Genomic DNA, 13,345 nt, shown 5'->3' on the forward strand with positions numbered 1-13,345 from the left:
CGTCCGGGTCCAGGCGTTTAAGCGCTATAGAAAGTAATCCCCTCTTACGATTAGAATTTAGTCCCTTGAATTACAGTCCGGGAATTACTGTATATAGGTCCATCATTACAAAATATATAACAAGCTTACCACCTCGATAGCGTCCCAGAAAGTAAAGAGGTCTCCGAGGCCGCATCCTTGAAGAGCCACTTATATAGGGCAAAAAGACGAATTTCCCGTGAGAGAGTTTCTTCAAAGAGTAAACAAACAAGAAAGAGTAAATTATTACATATAACATTAAAAGGGGTAGAGGGGGAGGGAGGGAAAAAAAAAGAAAATGGATAAAGTAAGCACAAAAAATATATATTCTTGGCATAAACAAAATATCGTATCGAAGACTGCTATTGTCGGAGTCCGAAGAGTCCGACTCTACCCTAAGCATCCTATATATTTCTGCTAGGGTATACAAGCAGTAAAAAAGCTAAACTAATGTACTAATTCAGCTAAACTAAAACTAAACTAAGCAGGGGGGGTAGAGACTGAGGAAGTGAGTCAAGGGCAACTCTCCCTATTTCTAACTATTTAAAGTACAGTCCTATTTTATTCCCATAAAGAGGGGCCTAGTCTCCTAGGGACGTGAACAGGACCTATTAAACAAAACGGTATGATAAGATCAAAAAAGAAAAAAAAGAGATTAAGTAACAATCAATGAATTTAATTGATTAACATAGGTTATGCTACATTCTCTACTACTAAAGCTATTAATCTATCCTAGTATGTAATAATATACGTGTGGGTACATAATACATATGATGCCCAATAATCAATAAGTGGTTACACCGATGGATCAAGTATGGTCGTCTTTGACCTCATATCGAGCTCGATGTAGGTCATGGTCATGGGTGTCTCCCTTGGGACCATATCGCAAAAAGCCTCGAGATCTTCAGGGACTTTCAGTGTTGCCGATCTGCCCTCTCGTCTAGCTGTAAGGCTGAAAGGAAAGCCCCATCGATATGGAATATTGGCTTCTCGTAGTAAAGTGAGCAAAGGTTGTAAAAGTCTGCCTTGTTGTAGGGTTATCCAAGAGAGATCTGGGAACAATTGGATCTGTGACCCCTTGAACTCCAAATTTTGCGATTTGCGTGTTAACTGCATAATTTCCTCTTTAAGAGCATATGAATGAATCCTACAAACCACATCCCTAGGTTTTGTAGGCGCTCCACGAGGGCGAAATGCTCTATGGGCTCGGTCAATTTCCACAATATGCTTAGGAGGTTTGCCCAGTATATTATTGAATATGATCTGTAGGGTCTCGTGTAGATTTTCCAGTCTAGTAACTTCTGGGAGCCCCTTAATCCTGATATTATTTCTACGGCCCCTGTTGTCTAAATCTTCCATATGACGTTGCATATCTCTTATAGTAGAGCTCTGAGCAATCACCTGTAGATGTAGTGAATCTAAATCTTGTCTTGTCGCTTGAGTGTCAGTTTCAACCATCTTGACTCGGTTAGCAAGATGCTGAAAATCTTCACGAAGATCTTCTTGGATTAGGGCACGGAATTTTGTTTGGAATAAACTTAATAAAGTCCCTCCAAGTCATTGGTTATTCGTTATCAGTTTCAGATGGCACTAACGGAGGTCTCAGTTCTTGAGGATGAGTACCGATTTGAGATAATCCAGCATTAGTTATAGACCTCCTTGTCTCACTTAAGTGTAATGGTGCTCTTTCTCCATCAGGTCCTGTTTCAAACCATTGCTCGCTAGGGGCAGGTCAAGCCAGGGACATCCCAGGATCCTGGAGTATCCCTGCTAGTGTAGGAGAAGCAATAGGCATGCCTCTTACATAATTTCCCTCTATTTCTGGGCCAGTATCTTGGTTACTATGGGTCTTCATTCCCTGGTTTCTCTGCATTAGAGGGGCTATTTGTATCATAGATACCCCCCCAGAACATCTTGAGCAATGTCTATGGCGATATCTATGGCAGCAGGGGCAGAGAGAGGGAGATATTCCACGTCTGCAGTATGCAATGTTGGTAAGGATTGCCTGTCAGAAGAGGAAGCAGGTCTTTGCAAGCAACAGGAAGCCACAGAATTTCCATCTCCCCGGTATTTGCATACACAATGTGTGGGGTGTAAAATCTCCCCTGTCACTCTCTCTATATATCTCATTGTACAGGAGACGCCTTCTACTTTGTATCTGACACTCCACAAACATCAAGATGCTTTCTCACAGTTATCTGCTGGCCGTCATCTTCATTTCTATTCAGGGTGAGAGATGAGGCTCCTTCCATCATCCTCTGCACATACATCTATACATTGTACAATAAATACACACATCAGGATTGATAGGAAGATATACAGACATTTATCAATAATCAATATGTCTCTTCCCATCCTCAGGATCCTGTGGACAGATTGTGATGACTCAGACTCCGGATTCTATCTCTGTGTCCCCAGGACAGACAGTCACCATCACATGTACATCCAGTTCTTACACTGGGAATGCTATAGCCTGGTACCAACAGAAATCAGGAAAGTCTCCAACACTTCTCATATATAGTGCAACCACCCGACACACAGGAGTCCCAGGACGGTTCACTGGGAGCAGTGATGGATCTTCCTATACTCGTTACACTCTGACAATTACTGCCGTGACTGAAGATGATGAAGGAAGTTATTACTGTCAGCAGGGTGCTAGCTACCCTTTCACACAGTGATACAGAGCTGTGCATCCTCTCGCTCCAGAAGTTTAACATTAAGCGACAAGCTAATATAGGCCCGCGCTGATGCGGAATCAAAAAAAGTGCAAAGCTCCTTTACCAGAAAAGAAGCAGAGATGGAAGCACAAAAGGAAGCTCGCCACAAGGCATAGAGGTCTCAGCAAGGGATATATTTCGCTATCACAACGATCGGAGTCAGAATAAGAGCCGTACAAAAACCTCCTTCCTCTATTACACATGAAGACATTACTACATAGTGCAGCATGTTTATAGAACACTGCACAGTAATACATAATGATCAGTGTCCTATAAGGAAGACAGCAAGACTTGAAACAAACATAGAATAAGGGTCCTTTCTTGTCTGTTCTTACAGTTGTTTTGGTATCAGAACAGGTTCAGTAGCGTTTGAAGGAGATCTTTAACCCTTGGATCCATTTAAATCCCATCACTTTGGAAAGAAAATAAACTACAAATGCCCCCATTCACACAGAAGGAATATACACAGTGTGTACGAATGATTGGGTCTACAATTTTTTTTAACTACACTCCTTTGTATCCACAGATTATTATTTGGGATTTACACACACTATTGGTGGAGCAAATTCAAAGTTATAAATGCCTTTGCCTCTGTGGTCGTCAAGAGTAATTAATGCCCCAAATTCAGTGAAGAGTAATAAATGTTCCTGCTTTGGTGATCATCAGAGGAATCAGTAGGTTTCATGTCAAATATTTACTTTTCCCTGTAGTTCTATGAGTCTACTAATTTTGCCTAGAAGGGAAAGATCTGCTGACTTGCTGTTCTCGGTGCCTCCTCGTGTCTGGTTGGAAACCTCTTCCAGGGTGGTTGGCAGGAACAGGAAGTCCTGGAGATCAGAAAATGACATCATGACAGTCCTGCATGCATGCCAGAAATTATGTCATCAATGCTGGCAAGAGTTAAGAGGTGGGGCATGTTGCCATTTAGTGCATTTTTCAATAGAAAACTGACTATCTCTACTGCATAGCAGTGTAAAGCTGAATTATGTTTAGCAAGCATTTAGGACTTTGTATGATTTTCTGTACAGTGTGTATACTTACTTCCCAACTGTCACCCATTTAGAGAGACTGTCCCTCATTTGGAACCAAATCCCTCTGTCCCTCTTTACCCCCCAAAGGGTGTGACACACATTACAGAGGTCAGAGTGTGACGCATAGTGAAGAGGTCAGGGTGTGATGCAAAAGCAGAGGTCAGCAGATGTGACGCAGAATGAATAAAAACTTACAGTGCACACAGATGTGATCTGCCCTCTTTCTCTCCAAAGGTCTCACCAGGACCCGCTCCTGTAATCTCCAGCCGGCCAGGGTGATCCTGCAGTCTTCCTACTATGGCAGTTGAAGTGGGAGGAGGAAGCAGCAGGTGTTTCAGGGGTCAAAAAGAGCTTTCTTCATCGGGGGTGTGGAATATACTCTCAAAGGCGATGGCTGCGGTGACTGACAAAAGCAGCTGCTGTGGAGCATGTTAGTATATCTCTTTTGTCTGCTCCAACACCTATTTATTGAGTCCAATTTTCACCTTCTAAGCACTGCTGAAAGGGACTAATTTTTACCCCTGAAACACATTGGCCACATATGCGGATCATATCAATCTGTTTTGATAGAATAAAAACCTTTTTTTTGCGCAGAATGCCTCGACAGACCGATCACTGAAGCCGGCACACAGTAGTGACAGCTAAACAGATTCTTCTCCCCTCGACCACTCTGTGGCTGCAGCAGCTGAGGAGGAAAATAATCTGTATAGCCGTCACTACTGTGTGCCGGCTTCAGTGTTCGAGAGCGGCGATCACTCCTCTCAGCTCTCTCCTCCTGAGAAGAGTGATCGCCACGGCTGCGGCTGGTCCCCCTCTGCCTACAATGCCCGGGAGGAACCTCAGTGGGGCCTTACAACTGTCTTGGGCCCTGGGGCGGCTGCACTGGCTACACTGGTGGTAGTTCCGCCCCTGATCTCTCTATATCCAATTACCTCCAAGTACGTTTAGATAAAACAAGGAACAGATTTTTGTCCTTTTCTGTTTTTTTTAGGCCTAAATGTTATGGATCAAAAGTAAGAGTGTCAGGTCAGTGCCCATGCCACAGTTCCGGATAGGGTTATTGTGCAGAAATACTCACGAAGAAGGCGCTATGGGGTTAATACAGCGTACATAAATGCGCATTCAAAGGCACGCAATGACGCAAGTACGCTCATTACGGCCAGTGGCGCCAAAACGGCCTATTTAAGGAAACCTGGTGGACTCCTTCCCTGCTGAGTGATCTTCAGCTTTGTTCCTGCTAAACCTGATCCTGCTTCTTGACCTGTGTTGTGACCTGGCTTTCGTATTGACCATTCTTCTGGATCCTGCTTCTGTATTGCATTGTCTTCCTTCTGCTGACCTTGCCTGTTACCTGACGCCTCTTGTGCCTTCTGATTCTGTGCCTCATCTGTCCACCAGTTGCCAAACCAGACTGTCTTCACTCTGCTTCCAGATCTGCCTGGATACTGTCCTCCTCTGCTGGCCCCACACCCACTGGACTGCTATCTCTACACCCAGGTGCCAACGCCACCCATCCGGATATCAGCAGCAACACTCCTGGCACCCGTGCTGCTCCCAGCCCGTGTACCATCTGTTCCACCTTCAGGGGTTCACAGACGGGAGCCACAAGGGGAGGCCCTCGTCAATTCGGGCTCACACCAAGGTACGTGACAAAGAGAATGTAAACGGATGCACATCTGTCTGCCCATAGACTAAAATGGAACCATTAAAGTGTATATTACCCCTAAATTTTACAATGCAGGTATGTGTCTATTTTGTGTGAAACTGTAGTCTGCTGTAGTTTTATCTAGAACCCTATGGATGGATGTGCAGTGATGTGATCAGAGGCGGCTCTTTAATTAGGCAAGTTAGGTGGCTGCCGAGGGCCTCGCAGCCGCCTAACATAGTGTACAAAAGGGATTGGCAGGGATGGCGTGCCGAGTTGGGGTGGACGGGTGGCATGGAGAAATGCGCATATGCAGGATCAGAGCTCTCCTCCGCCGGCACTTCATCCTTCACATCTCCCTAGTGGGACTCCATTTCATCCCTGGCCCAGCAACGACAGCAGGAGGGGAAGAGTGCCAACACAGAGCAGCGGCGTGAGACAGAGGGAACTGGGAGGCTGCGGCGTGAGACAGAGGGAACTGGGAGGCTGCGGCGTGAGACAGAGGGAACTGGGAGACTGCGGCGTGAGACAGAGGGAACTGGGAGACTGCAGCGTGAGACAGAGGGAACTGGGAGGCTGCGGCGTGAGACAGAGGGAACCGGGAGGCTGCGGCAGACTCACCGTGGTGCAAGGGGCACATAAGATCAGGCAGCTGGAATGTGCACACAGTAAACCGGGGATCGGACACCAACACATTTTCCTTCAGTTGAGAATCCTCTTTTCAAGGTTAGTTTCTGTGCAGTATTTTAACAAAGGATAGCAGTGTTTTTCATATATCTGTGGATATCAGTATTTATGTGTTAGGCAGAGAAGTGCTTTTAAAAAGAGTAGATAGAATGTAATTTGAAGGGTTAAAATCACATGTAGTTTTAGAGCTTGTTCACACTGTCAGAACTATTGGGCCGAATCAATCAATTTCATAGGCCTAAACATGTTATTTTACAGATGTGTCTATGGGCATACTGGTGGCCATTTTTGTCTGCGTGATAGAAGGTTAACTTAAGTTCATTCTTCTTGCACAGAGACTTTCACAGAGAAGGAGCTAGGAATTTTAGCATAAATAGTCTCAGATCGTAAATTGTGGGGGTCTCAGATGCACATCAGTTAAGGATGGTGCCAGCTTGTGTAGGTCTAGATTGATGACTTTCTTGCCTCCCCAAAAGACAACTTACAGTGATTGGAATTTCTAAAGAGTTTTTTTCTTTTCTTTGCTCAATGAATAGAAGAAAGGGGCTTATTTAAAAGTTCCTTATGAAACGTTACTATTCATTGTGGTGGTAATATTAGCAATAATGTTATTATATTATTATATTATATGCAGCATCTATATGCCTACTTAATTGACTAATTTCAAGTAAAATTTGATACATGTACTTTTATAATATCCAAACTATATTCATTATATATTGTTTGAGTGTACCCATTGAAATATATTATTGTGTATTACTAAATATGGGGTTTTTATATTTTGAGTTCAAAGAATGATGTGGTACATGCCAATGTATTTTCTTTTCTTTAATGTGTTAAAAACCAATGTGTCTTGAGACTCATTACCTCAATTTTAAAGGAATTTAAGAAAGAACGTTAATTGCTTTAGGTTAGATTATCTTAAGGTTGTAAATCGTAGAAGTAGACCTAAAGTCTGACATTGTGTAATCAAGTATTGTCAAAATGTTATATTCATGACTTTCTCCAAGGGTTTAGGTTAGAGGTTATCTTTCTGCCTTATCTGTCGAAATTAGTGAAATTAAATGAAATGCTCCCAACTTTTATATAGAACACTAGTGCCCCCTGGTGGTGATTGTGAGGGAAAGGTCTATGGCAAAAAGGATATATTTGACGTCATGGTTCACGTCAAAGAATCACATAGAAGACCAAATCAAGCCCACAACCCAGGGGGAGATAAAAGTAAGTAGCAATGGAAGGACCAGGATCCCAGAAGCCAAATTCCACACGAAGTAGGGAGTAAGCAAATACATTCCAAGGGTATAGGTCGGAAGCTGAGGATGGCTGTCCAAGGAAACTGAACTAAAGAGAACCTGACCATCCCTGGTTTCTGAGCATTGACTGCTGACTTCTTTCAAAAAAAAGTGGACATTTTTTCTCTACTTTGAATGGTCTTGGCTTATTGCCAGTCCTGTGCATGATGGGATAAATATTGCCCATGCGCTGTTTAAAAGTTTGAGTTTGGGAAATCTGTGCTGGGAGAAGTCACATGTCAATTCTGAACCTTTTGGTTTCTTATTCTGTGAGATACTGAGAAGATACCCATTGCATTTAAAAAGTCATTTTTATTTTGGTTACATTTATATGTTGAACAATATCCTGTGGTTACAATTTTACACTCGGTAATTAGTAATCCTACAACAACTGGTCAGAAGGCACCTGCTATGCTCAGTTGGTCAGGGTAACATATACACATGGGGCCCGCCAGAGTATTGGAATGCAGGCTTTCGCCGCATTAAGTGTGGCAATACTGATGTCAGGTATGACCTTTTCGGTATCTCATTGTGGTGCAGAAGGAAGAACTCCGGGGTCATTGGGGTGTCTCGGTCAGTAAATGTGGGTAGCAACGCCTTGACCGCCTCCCAGAAACCCCGGACCTCAGGGCATGTCCAAAAAATATGGAGCATGGTACCCCCGGTTCGACCGCAACGCCAACACTCAGGTGGCAGCTCCGGCATAATTCTATGAAGGGCAGCAGGGGTCCTATACCAGCGTGTCAGAATTTTATAGTTGCACTCCTGGATTCTGGTGCATCTGGAGGTTTTATGGGCCAGGTATATCATTTTTTCCTTTTGGTCTGGCGTGAAGCTTAGCTCCATTTCACTTTCCCATTTGTCGAAGTATGGTAGGGCGCTATCCCCCGGTTGAGGGTTCAGGAGGGAGTATACCTTAGATACTACGTGTCGGAGTGGTTCTCCGGGTTCGCATTCTCTCTCAAATTCTGTCAGGGGGCGAGCAAATGTCCTGGCAGGCGGCAATGACCTAAAAAAGTGGGTTAGCGGCACCCTTTGCCAAAAGTTTAGAGGGGACCACTGGGGTTCCACCGATAGGTCTCCCATCGTTACCCAATCATCTTCCCTTGTGAAGTGCCTTGCTTCGTGGATGGCTGCCTCCTGTAATGTTCGAAAACCCGGGTCTCCCACTCCAGGGGTAAAACTAGGGTTGTCCAGAATGGGAAATAAGGGTGAGGGAGCTGGTAATATTCCCTCCACGGGGAAATATTTGCGACACACTGTCCAAGAAGCACCTATGGTGGGATGGTTTTTCACTGAGTTCGGGATATCGCTTCTGCACCGGGGCAGCGCCGACAGGGGTACTCCACTAACGGACTGTTCGAGTCCAATCCACTGTTTCAAAGAGCCATGACGGACCAATCAATCACCCTCGTCAGATGGCACACAGCGTGGTATTTAGTCACATCGGGAAGGCTAAGTCCCCCGTGCAGTTTGTGCATCCGCAGGATCGATATTTTGATCCTCGGTGTCTTGTGAGCCCACAGGAATTTCCCAAAGGCACAGTTAGCTGCCCTGAGAAAGGACTGTGGTACATGTATTGGTAGAGTTTGTAAAAGGTAGAGAATACGTGGCATGACATTCATTTTCAAAATATTACATCTACCAAACCACGAAAATTTACCTGCATGCCATCTCGAGAGATCCCACCGAATGTCTTTGAGCAGTGGAGGGAAGTTAAGGCTGAAAGTGTGGGAAAGGTCCGCCGGGATATTAGTACCCAAATATCTCAGTGATTCCGTCGTCCACCGAAATGGGAAGGCAGCCAGCAGGCCCGGTAAGAGGAAGCCAGGGATGGATACGTTGAGGGCAGTGGATTTCTGAAAGTTAATGAGGAATAATGACAGTGCCCCGTATTTCTCAAATTCCTGCATAAGGTTCGGTAGGGATATAGTAGGTTTCGTAAGAAAGAACAGCAGGTCGTTGTTGAACACCGCTACTTTGTGCCTACCCCCTCTTCCCAGGTCTATCCCCTCGATATTACAGTTATTTCTGACTCTGCGGAGGAAGGGCTCTAGGGTGAGGACAAAGATCAATGGTGACAGCGGGCAGCCCTGCCGCGTGCCATTGGATATTGCAAAGGTTCCCGATAACATTCCATTGATCCGGACCTGGGCTGTCGGCCTGGAGTATATCGTCATTATCCATGTCATCATCACCTCACTCAGTCCCAACGCCCGGAGCGTCAGTTCCATAAACTGCCAATCGACGCGGTCAAAAGCCTTCTCCGCGTCGGTGGACAGTAGCAGAAGGGGGTTTCCCCGGGTGGAGGACTCATGGATGACATCTAGCACCCGTGTTACATTATTACGTGCTTCTCTAGATGGCATGAAGCCTACCTGGTCCAGGTGGATAATGTCTTGTAAATAGGGGATTAAGCGGGATATCAATATTTTCGTGATAAGTTTTAGGTCAGAGTTGAGTAGTGAGATGGGCCTATAATTAGAGCAGAGAAGAGGATCTTTCTCCGGTTTTGGAATGACTGCGATATGTGCTCGCAGGGAGTCTATGGGAAACGGCATGCCCCTACCGATTGCGTTGTAGCCTTTCAAGAAGTAGGGGGATAGGATTTCCATGAACGTCTTGTAGTAGGGTAAAGAAAGGCCATCCGGCCCCGGCGCTTTACCGGTGTTAGTCCTGCGTAGGGCAGCAACTAGTTCCTCTCCGGTAAGAGGTGTCTCCAGGGAGCGCACCGCCTCCTCGGGTATAGCCGGCATCTCTGATTCGGCTATGTATCTCGCAATCTTTGTTCGAAGTTCCAGCGTAGCAGGAGGAGTATGTTGGCTATGGAGGTTGTATAGGGATGAGTAGTATTCTGCAAATACCCCTGCTATTTCTGCAGTCTTACACAACTTCTTCCCGGAGGGGGCCAGTATCTCTGATATACAGTATATGATTGGGCTTGCTGCGTACGTAACGCCCTGGCTAGTGGCCTGCCACATTTGTCGCCCAGTTCATAGAAAACTCGTTTACACCTAGATAGTATACTCCTAGCCTTACCTAAGCACAGGGACAACAGTTGTTCCCGAAGTCCCGTTAGTTCCCCGAGGACAGACCTGGCCAGTGACTTTTTGTGGACCGATTCCAGGCGGGCTATGTTCGCTAACAGGGCTTCCACCTTGGCCAACCTCTGTTTTTTGAGTCGTGCTCCCTGTTTAATAAAGGTACCCCTGATGTACGCCTTATGGGCCTCCCAGAGGATCATGGGATCACATTCCTCAGTGTCATTGCAAGCGAAGTAAGTGGCCAGGTCAGCTTTAATCTCCTCTACCAGGATGGGGTCATGCAGGATAGAATCATTTAGGCGCCAATTCCATGCCCTCCGCTCCTGCGGCTGCAGGGCAAGGGTCAAAGAAATCGGGGCATGGTCTGATAGTGCAATTACTCCTCTCACCGCTTGCAGGTCCCTGATAAGTCTATCCGGGAGTACGAATCATGCGGGTTGGAATAGAATGTGTAGTCACGGTCTTTAGGGTACAGTGTGCGCCATATATATACACTAATTGGAAGTGCCGCAGACATTTTTTGACCCTCCGGAGAGCAGAGAAGGAGAGGTGTGAAGCTGATCTTGAGCTATCCAGAGTAGGGTCTAGGGCCATATTGAAATCCCCACCTAGTACTAGGACTCCCTCCGTGAATTCCCCCAGCTGCTCCAGGGTGGACTCCAAAAAAGGTATCTGACCTACGTTAGGCAAGTATACGTTTGCGAACGTGCATAAAGTAGGACCCATGCTGCCCTTCACAAAAAGGAATCTGCCATCTGGACTATGTTGCATGTCTATGTACTTCCACTGTGCGGTCCTATGCAGTACAATGCTCACTCCCTTGCATTTACCATCCGGGGAGCCACAGTGGAAGGCATGTGGAAAGTGTTGGTTCTGAAATCTGGGAATATTAGTGGCCTTGAAGTGCGTTTCTTGGACAAAGCCTACCTGGGCCTTCAGGCGTTGGAGTTCGTTGAGAACGGCAGTTCTACTCTCCGGAATGTTCAGACCCTTGACATTCCAGGACACCACGGTACAGGACACTGGAGGCATCCTCACTGTCGGCTGGAGCTCAGGAAGGGGGAGAGTCCCTCTAGGAAAGAGGTGAGAAGAAAAGAAAAGAAAAAAAAAGGGGGGGGGGACAGGAGAGAGAAGAAGGGGGGAGCAGGGTTTAGGGGAGAGTTGTTAAGCGAGAGGTTGGGCCAGTCACCGAATACTAGAGGGTCGGTGGCCGACACGGGGACGACAGGAGGTAGGGGAAGACAATACTGTAGACAATTTAACAAGCAACAATCTAATGGGGTAACTACCCCTGAATTCACCCGCCCAAAGGACCAGATCCCCTAGGCGGGATGACCTATGTGGGAGTGTGGCTGATCAAAGCGGGGTCCCACTCAACGCCCCCGCTCCGCACCAGGACATTAGTGAGTGGAAAGACCACTCTTAGCAATATCTCAGAGTGATAAGCACCTACAATTTAGACCTCTGACATAACCTCAGTAGCCGCCACTTAAGAGCCTCCATGATGTATTGCTTTGAAGTCAGCCGTTGTGACGTAGTGGGTCAAACAGGCCCACGTCTTTCGGAAGTTGTCTAGGGTATCCTGTCTAGTGGCTAACAGCTCCTCCATTTCATACACATGTCTGACCTGTGTGAACCATTCGTTGATTGTGGGTGTGTGTTCCTGTCGCCAGTGGCGGGGGATGATCGTGCGTGCTGCATTGATGAGATGCTTGTGGATCGATTTGGAGGCCCGTGTAGGGGTGTCAGGTGTCCATTGTAGGAGGGAGACTGTCAGGGTAAAGGGCAGTTGGGCACTAGTAATCGTGTGGATCGCTTCATGGACCTGCTTCCAGAAAGGTTGTATACGGGGACAGGATCAGAAGATATGTGGGAGGGTACCTTCTTCCGTGTGACACCTCCAGCATGTTGGTGGTAGCTCTGGGTACATTCGGTGGAGAAGTTGCGGGGTTCTGTACCAGAAAGTGAACAGTTTGAAATTAGTTTCTTGCATTCTGCTGTTTATTGTGCATTTGTGTGCCGCCGTGCATATCTCAGCCCATGACTCGTCAGTCAGTGTGATGTTAAGAGCATGTTCCCATTTGGTGCGTGATTTGATTGAGTGGGAAACGGTACCATCCCTAAGCTGGCTATATATCCATGAGATCAGGTGTCTTGCTGGGCCATTTCCCGAGCAGGTCATCTCGAATGGGGTTAGGGTTCTAGAATATGAATGGCGGCTTTCCTTGGACGTCAGAAAGTGCCGTATTTGAAAGTATACCCACCAGGGGAGTGAGCCGCGTTTCGCAAGGTCTGAGAGCTCGGTTCTGGAAAGGAATGTGTGGTATTTAAAGAAGTGGTGTGCTCTGATGGGAAGGTCTTGGGACCAGTGGGACGTAAAGTCTCTGGCGACACCTGGAGGAAAGTCCCTATTGTGTGTCAGAGGTTCCATGGGGCTGTGAAGTGAGGTAATAGTATTGAGGTGTCGAGTCGCAGAGAAGACGCCGAGCGTGGCTCCTATGAAAGGATGATCCTTCAATATGGGGGGCCAGAGTGCCTCTCTGAGCCATATCAGAGATGACAGAGGAGTTTCAGATATTGCCTCCTCCAGGGATACCCATAGCCTGGAGGTGGCGTGTATGTGCCAGTGCAGCACTCTGGTGAGGTAGGTCGCCTTGTAATAGGTATACATGTCGGGGATATCTAGGCCGCCATTCAATTTCGGGGTTTTAAGTAAAGACCAAGATAGGCTTGGATGTTTGTCGTTCCAGACAAAGGAAGAGAAAATGGAGTCTAAGTGTCGAAAGAAGGAGCGCAGTAATTTAATAGGTATGGTCTGAAAGAGGTATAACAGTTTGGGGAGTACGTTCATCTTCAGTAGGGCTGCGCGTCCAAACCATGAAATGGTGTGTTTTTGCCAGGTTTTAAGATC

The 13,345-nt window shown here is 46.3% G+C and overlaps 1 gene segment (V, D, J or C); it reads left to right on the plus strand.

The window, feature by feature from the left end:
- The first annotated feature begins 2,171 nt into the window (after positions 1–2,171).
- LOC108794952 overlaps positions 2,172–13,345 on the plus strand; it is a 91,079-nt gene continuing 79,905 nt past the window's right edge. The window contains 1 exon segment of the V gene segment in view: positions 2,172–2,247. Coding sequence covers positions 2,199–2,247 — 49 coding nt within the window.

The sequence above is a fragment of the Nanorana parkeri genome, unplaced genomic scaffold (assembly GCF_000935625.1).
Source record: "Nanorana parkeri isolate BGI_ZX_2015 unplaced genomic scaffold, ASM93562v1 scaffold919, whole genome shotgun sequence".
NCBI classification, from domain to species: domain Eukaryota; kingdom Metazoa; phylum Chordata; class Amphibia; order Anura; family Dicroglossidae; genus Nanorana; species Nanorana parkeri.